General features: G+C 38.4%; 2 protein-coding genes across 2 annotated transcripts; one reads left to right on the forward strand and one right to left on the reverse strand.

The window, feature by feature from the left end:
* Positions 1 to 444: 444 nt before the first annotated feature.
* On the forward strand, positions 445 to 11,071 carry LOC134741401 (uroporphyrinogen decarboxylase). Its single transcript, XM_063674169.1, has 7 exons — positions 445 to 586; positions 667 to 954; positions 1,511 to 1,669; positions 2,547 to 2,690; positions 9,658 to 9,813; positions 10,150 to 10,317; positions 10,695 to 11,071. Exons 1-7 carry the CDS (start codon positions 569 to 571, stop codon positions 10,836 to 10,838), a joined length of 1,077 nt encoding a protein of 358 aa, XP_063530239.1. The 5' UTR covers positions 445 to 568; the 3' UTR covers positions 10,839 to 11,071.
* A 141-nt stretch (positions 11,072 to 11,212) lies between these two features.
* LOC134741400 (COP9 signalosome complex subunit 3) lies at positions 11,213 to 19,291 on the reverse strand. Its single transcript, XM_063674168.1, has 9 exons — positions 19,099 to 19,291; positions 18,733 to 18,887; positions 18,334 to 18,430; positions 17,795 to 18,012; positions 16,981 to 17,178; positions 15,479 to 15,631; positions 13,482 to 13,613; positions 12,394 to 12,576; positions 11,213 to 11,312 (listed from the first exon to the last, which is right to left on the reverse strand). The coding sequence occupies exons 1-9, from the start codon at positions 19,151 to 19,153 to the stop codon at positions 11,238 to 11,240; spliced, it is 1,266 nt and encodes a 421-aa protein (XP_063530238.1). The 5' UTR covers positions 19,154 to 19,291; the 3' UTR covers positions 11,213 to 11,237.
* Positions 19,292 to 19,311: the final 20 nt, after the last annotated feature.

The following is a 19,311-nucleotide window of genomic DNA, read 5'->3' on the forward strand; positions in this document are numbered from 1 at the left end:
CGTTAGAGGGAGCAAGTGATATTGCTTTCTCATTCCACCGCATAGCTGCGTCTCTTAGACTGGCCTACGCTGGGCCATGGTGTACAGGAGCCATTAGAAATCGTTTTGACATTTCTAAAAAACCTGATTTGACTAGTAGAAACTAGAAAAGTAGCCTAATGCGGAGAAATCTATAGTTTGGAAAGCTATTTTCGTCAGTAGAAAAATGCGGCAAATTATAGTTGGTCAAACCAAATGATCAGTAAATAAGAACAAAAAAAATTGAATTTCGCGCCTTTCTACTGACAAAGTGGGTGTGTTTGAGTATAAAAACAAGGTTAAACCGCCTTGAAAAATATTTTGTTTTTGAACGTTTTAATTCGATGCTCAAACCGCATCCTTCAATTGTCACTGTCAGTGTCACTGTCAGTCGAGTGACACAAGACTATGAATGACAAATAGAAATCGGTGTAGGTCTAATTGGTCTAAAGAAAACTTCGATAACTGAACTGATATTATAAGTTTTGCCGAGTAATTGCTTTGACTGATAATATTACTTTATTTTCTACATTTATTTTAAACTGTTAGTATGGAGTTCACTAATACGGTAATGAACGCTTATTTTTGCTTCCTTTTATACAAATAATATTGATTGTTCTTTATATGTTTATACTTTTTTGGTTACAGAATTTTCCTAAACTTAAGAACGACAGATTATTAAGAGCTGCATTAGGACAAGAAGTAGATAAAGTTCCTGTGTGGGTTATGCGGCAGGCCGGCAGATATTTGCCGGAGTTTCAGCAAGTCCGCGCGCAACACGATTTCTTCACTGTCTGTCGGACCCCCGAGCTCGCATGCGAAGTGACTCTACAACCACTGAAGAGATATGAACATCTAGATGCATCCATTATCTTCAGTGACATACTTGTTATACCACAAGCTTTGGGCATGACTGTGGAAATGCACCCAGGATTGGTTGGTATTTTTTAATCACTTTTCAACCCTTTAATTAAACCCTCAAGTCCCAGGGAGCCAAGTGCGGTGAAGCGGGAAGAGCAAGCGCGCGCCACTGCTGCTCACGTCTCACAGCACATGCCTGGCAGCACATTCCTCACACACATCCTTCCCTTATTTTGTATGTACAAAAACCTCGCTCTGCTGAGCTGTTTCCACTAGAGCTGTGCTGAGAGAGGATAGGTAAATGAAGTGTTTCTATTGGTTCATGATAATCACATCCCTCACTATGCATCCTCGGCCATCTCTGGTGGAAATGCAGCCGTAAGGGATGATTTCTGGTACAATTTAAAATATGTATTATCTGTCCCTCATCCATCATCAACTGTGATATTTATCTTGAACATTGTTATTTTAACAACAACATTTTGTTTATCAGAAATTTTCGCTTGGTCAAGTAACAAACAGGCAAACTTTCACATTGATATAAATTAATATTAGTGTGATTATTCAATAGATTGGATTGTTCCTATTTGTTTGAAATCAAATATTTTTGTCTATTTTGATAAATTTTCAGGGCCCAGTTTTTCCTAAGCCCCTAGGTGGACCTTCAGAAATTGATGAATTGCAAGAAGAAGGAGCAGTGTCTAGATTATTGTATGTGGGCAAGGCAATCACTCTTACAAGGCACAAAATAGAAGGAAAAGTACCTTTAGTTGGGTTTACAGGTGCACCGGTCAGTAACAAACATCAATTTATTCTTGTTTAAATTATTTATTACTTTTAGCTTAATTTATTTTAATTGAATGATCACTAAATATGTTTTGATCTGTTTAGGAGATACTCAACAGGAGCACCTTCTTTAATGAGCGCACTAGGGTCTAGTGCAGCGGTATAATATTGACAAACAACAATGTCTGATAAAGTCACTAATATTTATCAGTACGGTTTTTACTCACTATTATTTTTAGTCGCTTTTGGCGACATGTTTCGGATTCTTTGGGAATCCATCCTCAGGCACGAGTAAATAATAATATAAAAAAATAATAGTGAGTAAAAACCGTACTGATAAATATTTTGAAATATGTCTCATGGCGATGAAAGTCACTAATATTAACAAAGTGCGGCCCGCTTCAACATCGTTAACTACAATGTGGCCCTTGGATGCTAAAAGGTTGCTAACCGCTGGTCTAGTGTCATGGGAGTTTTATAGAGTTAGACCAAGCTAACTTGGCAACGATTTTGATAGCACAGACTGTGCAAGTTTTATCTATGAAATTTCATCAAACTTCTATGAAATTAGGATGTTTATAAGAACACTTGCACAGCAAATCAAAATTACTGCCAAGTTATGCCAACATAGCTTGGTCTAACTCTAGTTAAAACTTATTTCTTTTGTAATAATGTCAGTTGTTCGGAACTGTCACATTTTTGTTCAAACTGACAGGCCGATATCATCCGGCGGACTGATAGTCAGTGGGCCCCTTAAACGATGCTCATTGTGCTAGTGTTTTGGAGATGCACTGTGCTGGAAGACAGGGTTTAAATTTTATTGCCAACAGAGCTGGACTTTTAAAATTTTATTGTTAAATTTGTCTGTTTTTTAATTCCAGTTTACATTAATGGGATACATGATTGAAGGAGGAGGTAGTAAGACCATGTCTAAAACCAAGGAGTGGTTAGAGAACTACCCTAAGGATGTTCATAAACTCCTCAGTCTGCTGACTAGAGTCATTATTGATTATTTAATCATGCAGGTAAACATGGTTTTATAAAACATGCACATAGCTTCCGTTTATTCAATTTATAATTAATTTTATTGTAACTGACCGATAATTGTCCATTAGACCAAAGAGGATATAATAAGATAGAGCAGTACTGTCATAGTAGATTTTGTAACCACAGTTAATTCACTGCCTACTATCGACACACTTTAAAACTAAAAATGAAGATTTATAAAAATACGATAAAATGTATTTAAATATGGATAAATGTTTTTTTTTATTTGCATTAATAATTTTTATGATTTTGATCCATGTTCTTTCACTGATATGCGTTAAAATTGTTAAATAACAAACGAAACCGTCAACGCCATCAATACGACAGTAGGCCAAAGCTAGTAGCGCCGTCTGATCGAGAATCAAATTTTCTTGATTTTCGAGGCACGTTTTTTCCTTACACTGTATCCATCTATTACGGAGTTATATCTATCTTTGATTAGACTTACCATTGGGAGGGTAAAAAAAACTATTACTCGTATTATTCACTTACGTTATAGATACCTAGAAAATATTTGCGAGAGAATATACCAGCCCTTACAACTTCACATTAAGAGAGGAAGCTAATCGCTTGACACTTCACATGAAGTCATTAAAAAAAAAGCAATAAAGGCCCAGAATAATTTTACCCACAGTTGTACTGTTATCTAAGGATCGTGTTCCATCTGTTCAATATCTTAGTCCAATATGTATTTGTGTCTCACATTTTGCTTAATGAGAGAGTGAGACACAATGTACAGTACCACCCTAAGATAGTATTTTGGTAGGGTGACAGGTGTCATCTCCATATAATTTATATCCTAAAAACGCCAAATCTCCCAAAATTGTATTGAGATGGCATCTGTCAGCGTACCCGTCGGCGTCGACTTTGAAAAATACTATACCGTCAACCTGGGTGAATAGGGACAAAACTTAAAATGTGATTTACCTGACAATTTCTTAATAACTGCCAACACAAATTGTATCATACAAAATCTACTATTATTTTCTATCGAATGGTAGGTACAATTTGTGTGGGTTACTTTTAATAAATTGTCAGGTAAATCACTTTTTAAGTTTTGTCCCTATTCACCCCGGTTGACGATAACTAAAAAAATTATTCAGCTCATCCACTTGTCAAGGCATGAGAAGACTAATAATTGAAAAGCACATTTGTTCACTTTAGTGATGGGCAGCGGTAACATTCCCGCTACCAGTAAGTTTCCATTTGGGAATGTTACTAGTAAGTTACCAATGTTACCAGTAACATTCCCAAAAGCCGGTAACATACGAAACTGATGATAGTGATCACTTATATGAGATAAAATAAGGTTCAAAACTTATTTTTTTAGTACAACTTACTCAAAAATATGTCCCATAGTTCTTAATTCGCTGACATAAGAGCTATGGGATCAATTTTATAAATTTGGTATACAGATAGTGAGTACCGGGGAAGGACATAGGATACTTTTTTATCCCAGAACTCACCCCTTAAGGGGATGGAAAGGGGAGTTGACACTTGTATGGGGAATCAATAACCGCTGAACCGATTTAGATGAAGTTTGGTATGGAGATAATTTGGGTCCTGGGGAAGGACATAGGATAGATATTCGCGGGCTTGGTTTCCGCAACTCGACGTCTTACTATTGCGCCTATTTTGCGTGAGGGACACAGGATAGGTTTTACCCTAGAAATCAACCCTAAAGGGGGTGAAAAGGGGAGTGGAAATTTGTATGGAATCCAATAAAACCGATTTAGATGAAATTTGATATGGAGATAGTCTTAATTGTTGGGGAGGGTGTAGAGTAGTTTTTATTCCCGAAGTCATCCTGTTCTCTTCTAACACTCACTCAAAGTGCTGCTGGTAATGTATGATGGAGGCTGCTCAAGACCTGGAACACCTGGAGTGCTCCTGGGTGCAACGGGTCAGGGGTAACAATCGCTCAACGTGCTGCTGGTAGTATACGATGGATAAAGCTCAAGACAATGTGGAGTGCTACTGGGAGCAAAGGGTCAGGGGTAACACTCGCTCAACGTGACGCTGGTTGTATATGATGAGGAAAGCTCAAGACCTGGAACACCTGGAGTGCTGCTGGGTGCAACGGATCAGGGGTAACACTCGCTCAACGTACCGCTGGTAGTGTATTATGGGAAAAGCTCAAGATCTGGAACACCTGGAGTGCTGCTGGGTACAAAAGGTCAGGGGTAACACTCGCTCAACGTGTCGTTGGTAGTGTATGATGGAGATAGCTCAAGACCTGGAACACCTGCAAGACTTTGGTGACCAAGTTTCTGCTGGAGACGCTGCTGATCTCCCACCAGGGGGCTACCACAAGCTATTCAGCGGGTAAAATTTAGGTAGTAACAAGGGGTGGAAGTTTGTATGGGGAAACAATAAATCTAGCTGATTATTTAAAAATAAGCTACCCAAATTACTAATTCCACGCAGACGAAGTCGCGGGTAAAAGCTAGTATTTTGTATAAAACTGTGATCATTATTTATTATCCCTTTACTACTACTACTACTACTTTAATTTCAAATTTGATTAATTAATATAAAATCGAAATTCCAACAACTCAAAAATGACGTTTGTCACTTGAAACGTTATACGAAACTAGCTTTTGCCCGCGGCTTTTTGTCTAATGTACAGGGTGCGGGGGAGGCAGGGGAAGGAGAAAATATGGTTTTATAACTACTTACAAAAGATGGTTTATATGGTATATGGTTCGTAGGTAGAATACTTATACGATGTTTTGCATTTTACTTAGAATGGAAACCTAAACTTATAAGAAGCAAACAGACAATTACCTTCTTGTAGCACCTTGAATGTACTCATTACGGATGCAGGAAGTTTCCCGATGACTTACTCCTTCCGCCCCGTCCGTCCCGCCGCGCCGCCCGCACTCGCCTAGGTACCGATTGACGACGATCGAGATGGCACCAATACAAATTTAAAAATCTATTAGGATAACGCGGGTCTCCATACCTCAAAAGCAAAATTAGAACCCTTATAGGATCACGTGTGGCTGTCTGTCGGTCCGTCTGTTACAACCGATTTGCTCCGAAACTACTGGACCGTTTGAATTGCAATTTGGCACAAATACGAGTACTTTCAAGAATTTTCATGAGCACATTATTCAATTTCAAAATCGATGCGATTTTCGTAATTAACGTCCCAAAAAACCATAAAAACGACACCCATATTGATATTTGGACATTTCAACCCCATTGCACCCCAACAGGGGAGATGGTTTTTCACGTCCGTCACGTTGGATTTTAAAATCATTCTTATTTTCCTAATTAGCAACCCGATAAACCATATAAACAATACCCATGTTGATTTTCAGACTTTGTCACCACATTTCCCCTATTAGGGGGGAATTTGCAAAAAAACCTGTAACACGTGTTTATTCGCCACCGCCGCCGCCAATACCGCGGAGTACCTTTTCATAGAGTTGAACATTTCATGCGCCAAAGTCCTTCTTGGTGTTTTTTACTCCCCTTCCCTTAATGTAGACTATTTTACTTCCTTTGAAAAAGTACTTGAAGACCTCATGCCTTCATATAATCACCATATTATCATGGGTGATTTCAATACCTGCCTTTTAAAAAATGACTTCCGTTCCAGAGCTCTTAAATCCCTCGCTGATGCATGTAACCTTACAATTTTACCTTCTGATGCTACACATCACTTCCCCAATTGTACGCCCTCTCTTCTCGATCTTACCCTAGTCTCTTCTCCTTCGCTAGTTGGCAATTATAGTCAGCATTCTGCTGACGCCTTCTCCTACCATGACTTGCTTTGCTTGTCATATAAGATTCGTCCCCCTAAAGCCAAACCCAAAATTATTATGCAGCGCAATTTTAGTAGGCTAAATGTAGAAAAACTTCGAGTGGACGCTTGTAATGTTGATTGGAGTGTGATTGATGCTGCTAATACCATGCATGAGAAAGTGTCACTTTTTAACTCCTTGCTAATACAACTTTACGATACACATGCTCCAGTTCGCCCAATTAAGTTAAAGCATCTCCCCGCTCCCTGGTTGACTGACGAGATTAGGGCCTTAATTGTAAAAAAAAACGTAGCCAAGTATAAATATAAGCACAACTCTACTGACAGGAACAAAGTTAAGTATCACGCTCTGAGAAACCGCTGTAGTACTATGTGCCGTGATGCTCAGCGACGTCACATTCACAAGTCGGTGGTAGATGGTGATCCAGCCAAAATCTGGAGATGCCTGAGATCTTACGGTGTTGGAAAGTCTGCTAACAATTTTTTACCTATCGACTTGAATCTAGATCAACTAAATCAACATTTCTCCTCTTCTAATGTTTTCAGCGGTCCACTAAAGTCCCACACTCTTCGCAACATCTCCAACTCTTCCACTCCTGACTACACTCCTTTCTCAATTACTCATTTATCTGAGAGTGACGTTGAGAAGAATATTTTGGCTATTACATCTAATGCTATCGGCGTCGACTGTGTGGGTCGCAATATGATCATCCCTCTCCTTGACCTCCTCGTTCCTATTATTACCCGTATCTTTAATTATTCCATTTCGCTCTGTAGCTTCCCAAATTCCTGGAAAGACGCTGATATCATACCTCTCCCTAAAAAGTCCAATCCGTCTTCCTTCTCCGATTATAGGCCTATATCCATTCTTCCTTTCCTTTCTAAAGTACTAGAGCGGCTTGTGCAACGACAACTAACTTCCTTCCTGAATAGAAATTCACTCCTAAATCCTCTTCAGTCCGGGTTTCGTTCTGGTCATAGCACGGTTACCGCACTTGTCAAGATTTCAGATGATATCCGTTCGGCTATGGATAACCGAAGGCTAACGGTGTTGACGTTGCTAGATTTCAGCAACGCTTTCAACACCGTAGATTTTGACATTCTGTTGGGGATATTACGTACTCTCAACGTTTCTCCAGAAGCTACTGAGTGGTTTCATAGCTATCTAGTAGGTCGTCGGCAACGTGTTAAAGTTGATAACTCTCGTTCACCTTGGTGCAGCACGCTGGCTGGCGTTCCGCAAGGTGGCGTGCTGTCCCCTCTCCTTTTTTCAATTTTTATTAATTCTATCACTTCAAATCTCCTTTCTGCTTACCATCTTTATGCCGATGACCTACAAATTTACTCACATGGCCAGCTTGATGATTTACCTTCTGTTATTCACACCACTAACACTGACTTGGAACGTGTTTCAAACTGGAGCTCTTTTTATGGTTTAAAGGTTAATCCTTCTAAAACCCAAGTTATCATAATTGGTAGCCCAAGAACCATAGCAAGAGTAGACTTTGATAAATTACCAGGTGTATTTTTTGATGGGGTACTGATACCTTACTCTCCCCAGGTTAAGAATCTAGGCGTAGTCTTTGATCGCACGCTCTCATGGATACCGCAGGTCAGTGAAGTGAGCAGGAAGGTCTTTGCAGCTGTGGGTTCCCTACGACGAGTTCGTAACTTTTTGCCTTTTGCCACTAAAATTGCGCTTGCCCAGTCTCTCCTATTGCCCATTTTGGACTATGCCGATATCAGTTATTTAGATCTGACAGAAGAGCAACTGAATAAACTCGAGCGGCTTCAAAATGTTTGCATTAGGTTTATTTTCGGATTACGTAAATTTGACCACGTCTCGAGCTATCGTACGCAGCTCAAGTGGTTGCCTATCCGTTTCCGCCGCGACTCTCATATTCTTCATCTTCTTTTTTCCGTACTGTTTCTCCCAAACACTCCCTGCTATCTCAAAGTCCGTTTTAAATATCTTAACTCTGTCAGGTGCTCTCAAAATCTTCTACTTTACCCACCTCCTTCTTCTTCAAAGGTCTACAACAATTCTTTCAGTTTTCGCGCAGTTCGGTTGTGGAATGCTCTGCCCATCGATATTAGACGTGCTAAATCCCTCTCTATATTTAAAAATCGTTTAAAGGAACATTATTTATCTAAGTCTTAATCCTTCCGTGCTCTCTATGAAACTCACTGTTATGGCTACCTCGACATACCCGTATATATATATATAGGTATAAGTTATATATAAAATGTATGTATTAATTTATGTAGTGTATGATTTATTGGATAGTTGTAGTTTATGTATTTTATTATATTTGTCTAAATTGTTTTCACAAATTTTGCTAATTTCATTTTTTTTTTTTGCGCCACCCGTACACTTAACTATGTTCGCCGTTTCGCTATCTGAAGGTTGTCTGGAAGAGATCGCTGTTTAGCGATAAGACCGCCTGTTGTAACCTACGCCGTTAAATTCCAATGTATTCTCTGTAACCTTTATTTTGTAGTGTGCAATAAAGTATTTTATTATTATTATTATTATTCATTTATCGTTAGGAATACTCCTGTGAAGTTTCGAATATAATAGTCTAACTAATCTTGTTTCCCCATACAAACTTTGAACCCCCATTTAACCCCCTTGGGGGGTGAATTTTGAAAAAATCATTTCTTAGTGCACCCCTAGACCTTATAAGAAACCTTCGTGCCAAATTTGGAATCTCTAGAACCAGCGGTTTGGGTTGTGTGTTGATATGTCAGTCAGGCAGTCAGTCAGTCAGTTTCTTCTTTTATATATTTAGATGTTGATTGGTTTATTCTAATAATTAAACTGATTTATACACATATTTTCTTTTACTTTATTTCCAGTCTTCACTTTTAATCATTATTTCCAGATAGTAATGTTCCCAGTAACTTTGGAAAAATACCTGGTAATATTGGGAATGTTACCGGTAACATTGGGAATTTACTCTTTCAGAGATTCCTTGACTGTTTTATGACTGTAAATAATAGCATTATTATTTTCTTAAGTATTTAACACGAAAAAAGCATATACAATTCTAATAATTTTTTCAAAGTTACTCAATGTTACCGATCTGGGTAATGTTACTGGTAGCATTACCGGGAATATTCCCACTTTTGAGTAAGTTACTGGTAACGACCCATCACTAGTTCACTTGCAGGTTGACAGTGGAGCTCAGTTGCTGCAAGTGTTTGAGTCCAGTGCCGACCATCTTACACGGGAACAATTTATTGAATTCTCTGCGCCATACTTGAAAGACATTAGAAGTGGAGTGCTTGAAAAAATCAAGGAGAGGAATTTGGAAAATGTTCCAATGGTAAACTGATTTTTAAGTATCTTAGATTATTATTATTTTTTACTAACAAGTCAGTAGGTAATTATCAGGGTTCCGTACCCAAAGGGTAAAAACGGGACCCTATTACTAACACCCGTCTGTCTGTCACCAGGCTGTATCTCATGAACCGTGATAGCTAGAGTTGAAATTTTCACAGATGATGATTTCTGTTGCCGCTATAACAACAAATACTAAAAAGTACGGAACCCTCGGTGGGCGAGTCCGACTCGCACTTGTCCGGTTTTTTTCTCATATTTTGTGAATTAAGTAGGTATTACAATATGTAGTTCAATTCAGAATAACATTTTTTTTTGACAGACAGTATTTGCAAAGGGAGGAGGACATTTCTTAGATATACAAGCTAAACTGGGATACGAAACTCTCGGATTAGACTGGACTGTAGACCCTATAGAAGCCAGGAAGATTGTTGGAGACAACATCACGTTGCAAGGCAACCTTGACCCACAAGATTTATATAAAACTCCGGTATGTGCTCATGCCTTTGTTTAAAAACTTAATGCAGATGGCACGCAGTTTACTGTTTTTATATTGTAAGCTTAACCATAGAGAAATAAGTAATCTTAGGCCCCATTTAGACGGTTCAAGAACTTGAATGACATTTGCGGTACATTGCGGTATTTGGTCGATCGTCTGAATTCATTGTACTCTGTAGTTAGCAATTTATTGAATATTGCATACAAGTTCTCGCGCCGTGTAAATGGGGCTTTACAGCTCTCTCCATACATACAAGGCTGCCCTTACTTAATAAGTTGTGTGTGTATGGGAGGTATGGCAAAAATATAGTGTTTCAAAAACATTATTACTGATTACATAAAATTTACTATCTCTGTTTTACTTTGCAGGAGGAAATCAGACAAATGACAATAGATATGGTTCGAAAATTCGGCAAGCACAGATACATTGCCAATTTAGGCCACGGAATAACCCCGCAGACTCCACTGGAGAGTATGACGGCATTTACTGAGGCTGTCCATGAAGCATTTTAAAATATTATAATTGTTGGATTGTTTTAAGATGTCCGAAACTTGAAAGCTACAGTCAAGTTCATAAATATGCATATTTTTTTTTTACCTTTATGGATTAATGTGAAGAATTGTATACATAAATATGTATACAATTCTTCATAAATATGAAGACTGTACCATTCTCACAAACATACATGAAAATTTCTTCTATTCGGACATCTTCAAGAATTCTAAGTTCTTTAACTATACCCACGGTGGTGGACAAAGAATGTCTGAACACGATAAGCTAGTTGGTTTACGTTATTGTTATATTAATCTTATTGGTAATATTGGAATAATTGGATTAAAATGGTATATTGTTTCTAAAATGTGTGTTTTTATTAAAGAAACAACAATTATGTACAGTTCAGGATACTATAATTACATGGAATAAGTTGTTTTTGTGTTTGTTCCGGGCATTTCTTCATCATGGCTTCCAACTGACTTTTTCACATACTGAAAAGAAATACTTATAGTTAAGTACACATACATACATAGTATATAGTTTTTATAAAAGGATGTTTATGAACATACATCGCGGTTTTCGGGGATGATTTCCTATTTATAACTTTGTTTATTACAAGAGGCATAAAATCTTAAGGTCGGTTTAGACGAAGACTATTTTCAGCCGCCTAAAAAAGGCACCGTATAAACACTTTCGGCGCCATTTTTACGCGGCATGCCAGCGCTGGCACGGAATAGAACACGCGGCAATTTTTTCCAGTCGGCCAGTCGCTAGCACGCCTCCGTGCCGTAAAGTAAATAAGGGTGTAATTAGACTGGCGCCTAGCACCGTCGGCTGTGGAGTCATGGAGTGTGACGGCGTGCTAATGACTGGTACTAAAAAGGCACCGTGTAAACGACTAGTGTCGGTTTGCTGGTCACTGCGGCGAGATTTAGGCGGATGAAAATCTGAAAATAGTCTTCGTCTAAACTGTAACTGTAACTTTTAGTAAGAAAAATCGTGATTTGACTTTGACAGATGTCGCTTAGGTACATCCTCTTGTAAATTATGCGGTAGTGCTGGTTGTCAAAAGTAGACATTAGACAATTGACTGACTGTACAATAATAGCATATAACACCATCTAGTGCATCTGCCAAACTCGGGGACAATATTTTTTTTTTAGACTACACCTCTCCTCCAATCAATAACTCTTTGCTTAGGAGCGACATGTCCATGAGCTTAGTACGCCTCAGCCGTCAAAGTAATCAGAATGATAAAGGACTCCCAAGAAGCATGAAACATGTCACTCCAATTACGACGAATTTAAATGCCTTCTCCTCTGCAGCTCGCATTTCTCAACCTATTCTCATGCAATTGTGAGCAGGTTCGGTAGTTCGATAGAATTTTTCTGTACTTTCGTTTTTTTGCAAAATGTTAAAAGTGGTGGAAATAGACATAAAGACTAATCCAATTGGCCAGTATGGCCTATGGCACTTAAGACCATTGTGAGTTCCCTGTGATAACGACTCAACGATGTATTTTTTATTATAAAGCTTATCGCGAGGTCTACAGCTCACAGATCCACTAGTTACCTGAGGATTGACTTGAATCTGTTCATCCATTTCCTGTATATACTGGTGCAGCTTGGTGCACGCGGCCATCTGCTGCTCCAGCACGCACAGCGTCTCGGGCGAGGCGTACTTCTCCGGACTGTCTAAGAACACCACCATGCCATCCTTCTGGTTTATCATAGCGTATATTTCACCTTCTTCAATCTGCAAATAGTAATTAACCTTTTTGACGCCAATGACGGATATATCCGCACCGTAGGTCCAACGACGAAGACAGATTAATCCGTCACAGACCACAGAGCAACATAGGCCTAGGTGCATATGCATAAAGTTCAACTTCAGTTTTGACACTCCGGTGCCGTGGCGTCCTAGTGACAGCTTTTGTGTTTGACACGGCTTCGAAAAGGTTAAGTGAGTAGCTTAACTTCAAACTCGGGTAAGTTCATCCGTCACATTATGCGATTTTGGTATAAAGAAAAGGTAATAGGAATAGGGTAGATATTTGCTAAGAGGGATGAATTTCTCTAGTTTTTTTTAGTACTAGCTGTTGTCATTTAACTCCTAAAGTACTCCAACCAAGGTCCCGTACCTACCCAATTACTTGCAGAGTACAAAACGACCACTTGACGACTTGTTTCTACTTTGGATTCTTTTTGTAGGTACCTGGATAAGCTACATGCATGCAAAGTTTCATGTTATCTGCAGAATAGGAGCATACTTTTGAACAAACATTTTTTTTCGTGTTTCGGTGGCTAATACCATTCCTCAACCCACCAACGGAGCGGCAGCTGACATCTACGAGGGTTCATCATACATAGCCGTTAACCACTATACAAGTTATCGCCCGGGAGGCGATTGGTCATGGAAATCTGTCCTTGGCTCGCGGTCTAAAACGGGCTCACACGAGAGGACGCCCAGGATCGGGCTAAGTGGAGAAAGGCTAGTAGGAAAGCGGTCCCCGGCAAAGGCCGCGGTATAACGCTAGGTAGTAGATCAATTAATCCAAAAGTATAATAAAAGATCCAATATGATTAATCTAAAGTTATCGTTTTCCCTTAATTTTATTTTTATATTGCCCACAGGTGTATACAGGAAACAACAGTATTTACCATATTAAGAATGTAGGTCTCGGCCTGCGCCGGGCCGGCGAGCTGCACGCGGGCCGCCACGTCGCTTAGGGAAAGCGTCAGGAATGTTTTTGTTAGCCTTTGAATGTTCTTCTTGTACATAGAGTTTAAAACCTGAAATCATGAATAACATTTAAAACTTTCGCGGTTTGAACACATATTAAATCACATTTAGAAACGGGTCTATCGCGAATTTATTTTGTTAACTTTATTTACCGACGTTTCGACACAGGTTTCACTGGTCGTGGTCGCGGCTTAGGGTTGGTCGTGGTCGCGGCTTAGGGTTAGCCGCGACCACGACCAGTGAAACCTGTGTCGAAACGTCGGTAAATAAAGGCAACAAAATAAATTCGCGATAGACCCGTTTCTAAATGTGATTTAATATCATGAATAAGACGAATGAAGAAGTTAAAATGTGTTGTTGTTAAAATAAAACTTTACAAGCCTCATACGTCAACGGTTAATAGTTAATTGAGGCTTGTAGCGCGTTTAAGAATAATGTTATTAGTATTTATTTAAGCTTTATTGCACAAAACATAAAAATAATGTACAAATGACGGACTTAATGCCTAATGGCATTCTCTACCAGTCAACCGTCAATTTATGCGGGTGATTTGCAAAAAAAAATGTACAAAGTTAAGGCCTTGACCAGTGGAGTAGCTAGGCGTGGGCGAAGTGGGCCGTCGCCCACGGCCTCGCGCCCCAAGGGGGGCCTCGCGCGAGGCCCCTTCGGACATAGTGAAAGAAAAGGGCCTCGCAGATGCGATTTCGCCCACGGCTAGATTAGTTCACGCTACGCCACTAGCCTTGACTTTTATAATTCATCCACGTTTGATTCCATTGTGTTACGAAGATTATAAGTTACCCATATAAATAATATAATACGTACGGGTTGGTACGGGTATCATATTTAATTTTACAGACATCTAAGTTTACAGCTCACGCCAACACAGACCTGCTCAATGATTCCCTAATTTAATTGTGCATTGTCATAAGTTACGCATACTAACTTTTTAATTTACTACCGGGAACTGGTGTTTCATAGACTGCTTAATAGTATAACAGCCAGTACCCAAAATCAACTTCTGATGGAAGGGACGGCTCTGACTTACGACGTGCAAATCGCATCCAGTGTGATAACCGCCTTATATTAGGCTCAAGTGTCAGGACAAAAATCGGTTAGATTAAGATTCTCAGAAGGGTCAACCAACCCCTTAACGTGATTGATCATACCTACCCAAAAATTTTAGAATAGACCGTTGGCAGCCTGAATGTTACTATAACAACGTAGGTAATTAGGCGTAGGTATGGCAAAACTCTTTTCAGTTCTTGACGATATGGGCTTCAGAACTCACTTCACTGGGTTCTTGGCGTTCACAGGGTTAAAAAAGGACTATGCGATATTGGTGAGATACATCTCACCAGTATAGTTTTTGTAGTATACTACATAACAAACATAACAAACTAGATGATGCGATATAAATACATTCGACAGAGCAATATTTTTTAAGCAGACCTTATTATACAATTGACGAATATTTTGCAAACGCACTAGATTAGACATTAGAATTACTTATTATATTTTTTATTTAGATTTACATTTAGTATTTGACTTTTTTTTCTAATTATTTAATTTAATTTATTAATTAGGTAAACTAAATGATTCGTGCGGCTGTAAATAAAAATGTACTTTTTGTTTTTAGTAGTAAATAGTAACTATGTAAAAATATTATTGTAATGTAACTAGTACTATTTATTGTATATTTGCATGTATACTTGTGTACGTATGGCAAATAAATGATTTGACATAGGCCAGTGCTGTAAGCATTAAGGCCGCGCGTGCGTTTGCATCGGACGAATTGCTGCGGCAACTTCCTCGCAAGGCAGCTCGTTCTGTGTGGACCACACCTATTAAAGTATAGGTAACGCCTGGGAAGAATCCCACGCGGGCATATCTAATAGTCCACATAAACACTTACTTGATTAACTATTCCCATGTTCTTGTCCCTGACGAAGGTCTCGCGGTGTTTGATGGCAGCGTGCTGCGACGTTGCCAGCTCGTGGTAGGCTACGGACAAGGGCTTCAGAAACCTTCCTACCACTTGCGATGTGTATTTAGGCATGGGTAGAATCTGCAATGACGGAATAAGCCAAGTAATACACTTAAAAACTGAAAAGTTTATAAAGGTAGGCACTAGGTTCTAGCAAGTACCTCTGTCCATTTCAGGAAAAATAAAATTCCGTTGGTACTCAGGTAAGTATTTTGCATCACATTTAATAATTATTTATTAATTTAACATAATTGTACACCTTTTCTGATAAGTATTGTTACTCTGCATCCACTCAGAACGTGTTTCTTCGAGAGGAAACTCGCACGAAGCAGCTTGGTCTGTGTAGACGTACAAAGAGCTGCAAAATTGCATGGACACATTATGAATGGAATTCATTCATAAAGTGGCCTTGCACTAGTTGCACTGTACCCCACTCGAGGCAAAAGCACCGTCAAAGGCGCAATGCCTTTCCGATACTGCACTTCTGTCCTGTCCAGACCAAGCTGCTTCGCGAGGCAATTTCCTACAGAAGTATGCTAAGCATATTTTCATGTTGTCTATGACCAAACTGTTATGGCAACACTTTTTTCCTTCAATTTTCTTCTTAAACAATCATGGCCATCGCATGTTGTTACGGGTTGCAAATAATTTGTGTTTCTACATAATACAAGTGTTAAAAGTTCATTCCATGTTTTATTTACACTACATGGATCGTGGTATGTTACTTTATGTTGTTTTTAGTTGTTTTTTTGTGCTAATAAATATTTCTTATTCTTATTCTTAAGCACGAGTGCACCGCGACAGAACTACCCTCACTTTAGTTTCACCTGTCCTGTTGTCTGTGCGTCTATTTGACCCACTTCCCTGTTACCGATCCGATTGAACTGAAATGTTGCATAGGTACATATGTATGTAACAAATTATTTCCTGTGTACTAACATAGTTGTTCTAAGTATTACCTATTGTTACTAACATATTTAGTTTTAATTTAGGATTAGTTATTTTATTTTAAATGTAAATGTAATTGTATATGGAATTTTTATTCTGAAATAAATTATTTGAATTTGAAAAAAAAAAAAATGTAAGTCGGGTGACAATGCAATATTATGGTACCATCGAGCTGATCTGATAATGGAGACAAGAGGTGGCCATAGGAACTCTATGATGAAACATCGCAACCTAATTGTGTTTGGTTGCGTTGGTGTTAATTGTCTCGATGAGTATTAGTTGCCTGTGGAAAGAAAAGTACAGTCAGTGATAAAAGCTTGTACCAAACATGATTTTTTTGCCAAAAACTTATTTTATCTGTATTAATTAGAAAGGGGCGAGTAATCTATCTCGCGGACACTGTTACGGCGCACTCGTGCTAAGCCTATTGAGTAGACTCTACTTGTAAGTGTACTTTCAAAATTTGATTAGTAAAAACTCACCTTTCCATGTAAGATAAGTGAAACTAGAATGTACTTTTTATAGGCTTCAAGCATAATGTGGGAGACAACCATAGCAGGTACAGTCACTACTACTTCGAAAAAGTAGAGGCCTCGCTCATAGTTCTTCATTGCCAAGTAAATCATTCCTCCATAGTAATAGTATAAGAGGAAATGTTTCGAGTCATTGTTGCCGCCCAGCTGAAAAAGTTACGTATAAAAATTACAAGAATGCAATATTTTAAAGGGATTTCTTAGTAGTTTTTTATTTTCGCAAAAATATCATGGTATTTTTGTAATAGTTAAAGACTATAAAAATTCAGATAAACACACAAATACATCAGTGTCATATTATACGGTACTAGCTCATAACAGTCACAATGTACAGCGAGCTGCAAAAGTGCATAGCCACTTTATGAATTAATTCCATTGATAATAATTACAATTTTGCAGCAAGCAAATAGGAGAGCATAACCACCTTCTTTTCAATCTATTACTCTCTGTTGGGGTGTAGGGCTTGAATCATATTCTTTCTATGATTTTGGCCTAGGCAGTTAGGGTCAACTCCCTCCCGCCCCTTTCCCAATACACCCATCTCTTGCTCCATATAACGGCGACAAGTAAATTCAAGACGGCCCTTCATTCACTGGGCATCTACCAGGTCAGGGCCATTTTGGATAAAAGGCTGGCAGGTTGTTTCTAACTGTGCAACATTTATGTATGAAAGAAGCGTATTTCTTCTATTATTGTGTTATAGCTTTTTTTACCTCATTATGGAGCATACGGATATAAGCAGTTACTCCCATGCGAACATTACCTCAGAACTAATTCCAGTAACATCAGTATCTAGGAACTCAATCGCCGGCTTCATACACTTGGACAGCAAACATAGCTGGCATAAGTCTGCGTGTATGGAAGTCAGCTGTGAGTCAAACAGCTGTATTTTCCTTATGGCCTTCTTTAGAATTTCTATACCTCTAACCGGTTGCTTGAGATCAACAAGGTGGTCTGTCAGTAAGTGGCACAGGTCAGCATCTGAAAATTAAACCATAAATTTTATTAATGGTAGTATTGGTAGTTGAAATAAATTATTGTCTATGATGTTTTCAATTCTAAGAAAACATTGTGCCCCTGAGTTTGAATACTGGAGTAGATGGCGCTGTACGCATCTCGTGGTCCTTATCTTGTCTTGTGCTCTATGCTTAAAATTTAATTTTATATTTCACAACTTAGGTTCTAAACGATCCTGAAAATTGTTCAATAGTTTATTAGAAACAGACACATTAAAGATATTGGTGCAGGTATTGGTGCTTCAGAATATGAAGAAATAGGGATAGGGACAAAACCTATACTTACACAAATCAGGTGCAAATCGGACTTGCTCCCCATTGCAATTGTTGATAAAGTCATGGATTTGTTGAAAAATTACAGATCTATCAACATCATTATTTCCCTGAAACAATAAAAGTAGTGATTACATACTGTTTGTGTTTGCCAACCCATGATGTAGCTGTATTATAACTTGTAAGGCTACACTTGGAGATTTGAACCTATATAGATAAAACAGGATAGGGATAAAGATAATAATGAAGATGTGATGCATCAAATTATGGATAATTTTAATTTTATGCCTAACTACTGAAAAGCAAAAGTATTTTGACATTTGAATTGTCTTGATTTTTTGCTGGTTATATGCTATAAGATAAGGTGTCACATTTTTTAAAATATTAGATTTTTTTTAGTTTTAATTTTTACCTGTGGTAGTGAAAACTTGGCAACAAGGACAGCTAAAACACCAAGCGAATGTTGCTGAATATCTAGAGTCTCCAAAACAGTAGTAAGATGGGCACTGTTCCTCTGAAGAATTTCGTCTGACTTTCCAATAATGTCACACAGTTCCCGAAAGTTCCCTGAATAAATAATACAATGTCATAATTTCGGTTTAAAGAAAAATAGCAACAAGCAATGGTAACAATAACAAGTCATGTGTAGGCTTCAAAGGTTCATAGTGGTTGGGAAAAGAATGCAAGTTTAAACCGTAATGGGCAAGAAACAGTAATAAATAGACGCAATCCAAAAGTAACTAAGCCACTAACTAATAAAAAGGTTAATTCAACTAACCAGATCCAGACATGGCTCTTACATTGTTCACAAATTGTTCCAGTGGCGATGCCATAATCGGTTATTCGTAAGACTATTGCTCTTAGAACGATATAAAATCAAGTATTGAACTGATGTTACTGATGTGATCTATAAAAAAACCTATTTTGTTTATTAAAATCAAATGCGAAACAATTTAGCATTGAATTTGACCGGATCGGAGGTACAAACGTC

This window comes from Cydia strobilella, chromosome 5, assembly GCF_947568885.1.
Source record: "Cydia strobilella chromosome 5, ilCydStro3.1, whole genome shotgun sequence".
In the NCBI taxonomy this organism is placed as follows: Eukaryota; Metazoa; Arthropoda; class Insecta; order Lepidoptera; family Tortricidae; genus Cydia; species Cydia strobilella.

Coding starts and splice junctions, on each gene's coding strand:
- LOC134741401 (XM_063674169.1), top strand. Junction 955..1,510: donor TGGAAATGCACCCAGGATTG/GTTGGTATTTTT, acceptor ATAAATTTTCAG/GGCCCAGTTTTTCCTAAGCC. Junction 10,318..10,694: donor AAGATTTATATAAAACTCCG/GTATGTGCTCAT, acceptor TTTACTTTGCAG/GAGGAAATCAGACAAATGAC.
- LOC134741400 (XM_063674168.1), bottom strand. CDS start 19,153: ATGGCATCGCCACTGGAACAATTTGTGAACAATGTAAGAGCCATGTCT. Junction 18,013..18,333: donor CCGATTTGCACCTGATTTGT/GTAAGTATAGGT, acceptor TTTAATTTTCAG/ATGCTGACCTGTGCCACTTA. Junction 11,313..12,393: donor AGATTCAAGTCAATCCTCAG/GTAACTAGTGGA, acceptor ATTTCTTTTCAG/TATGTGAAAAAGTCAGTTGG.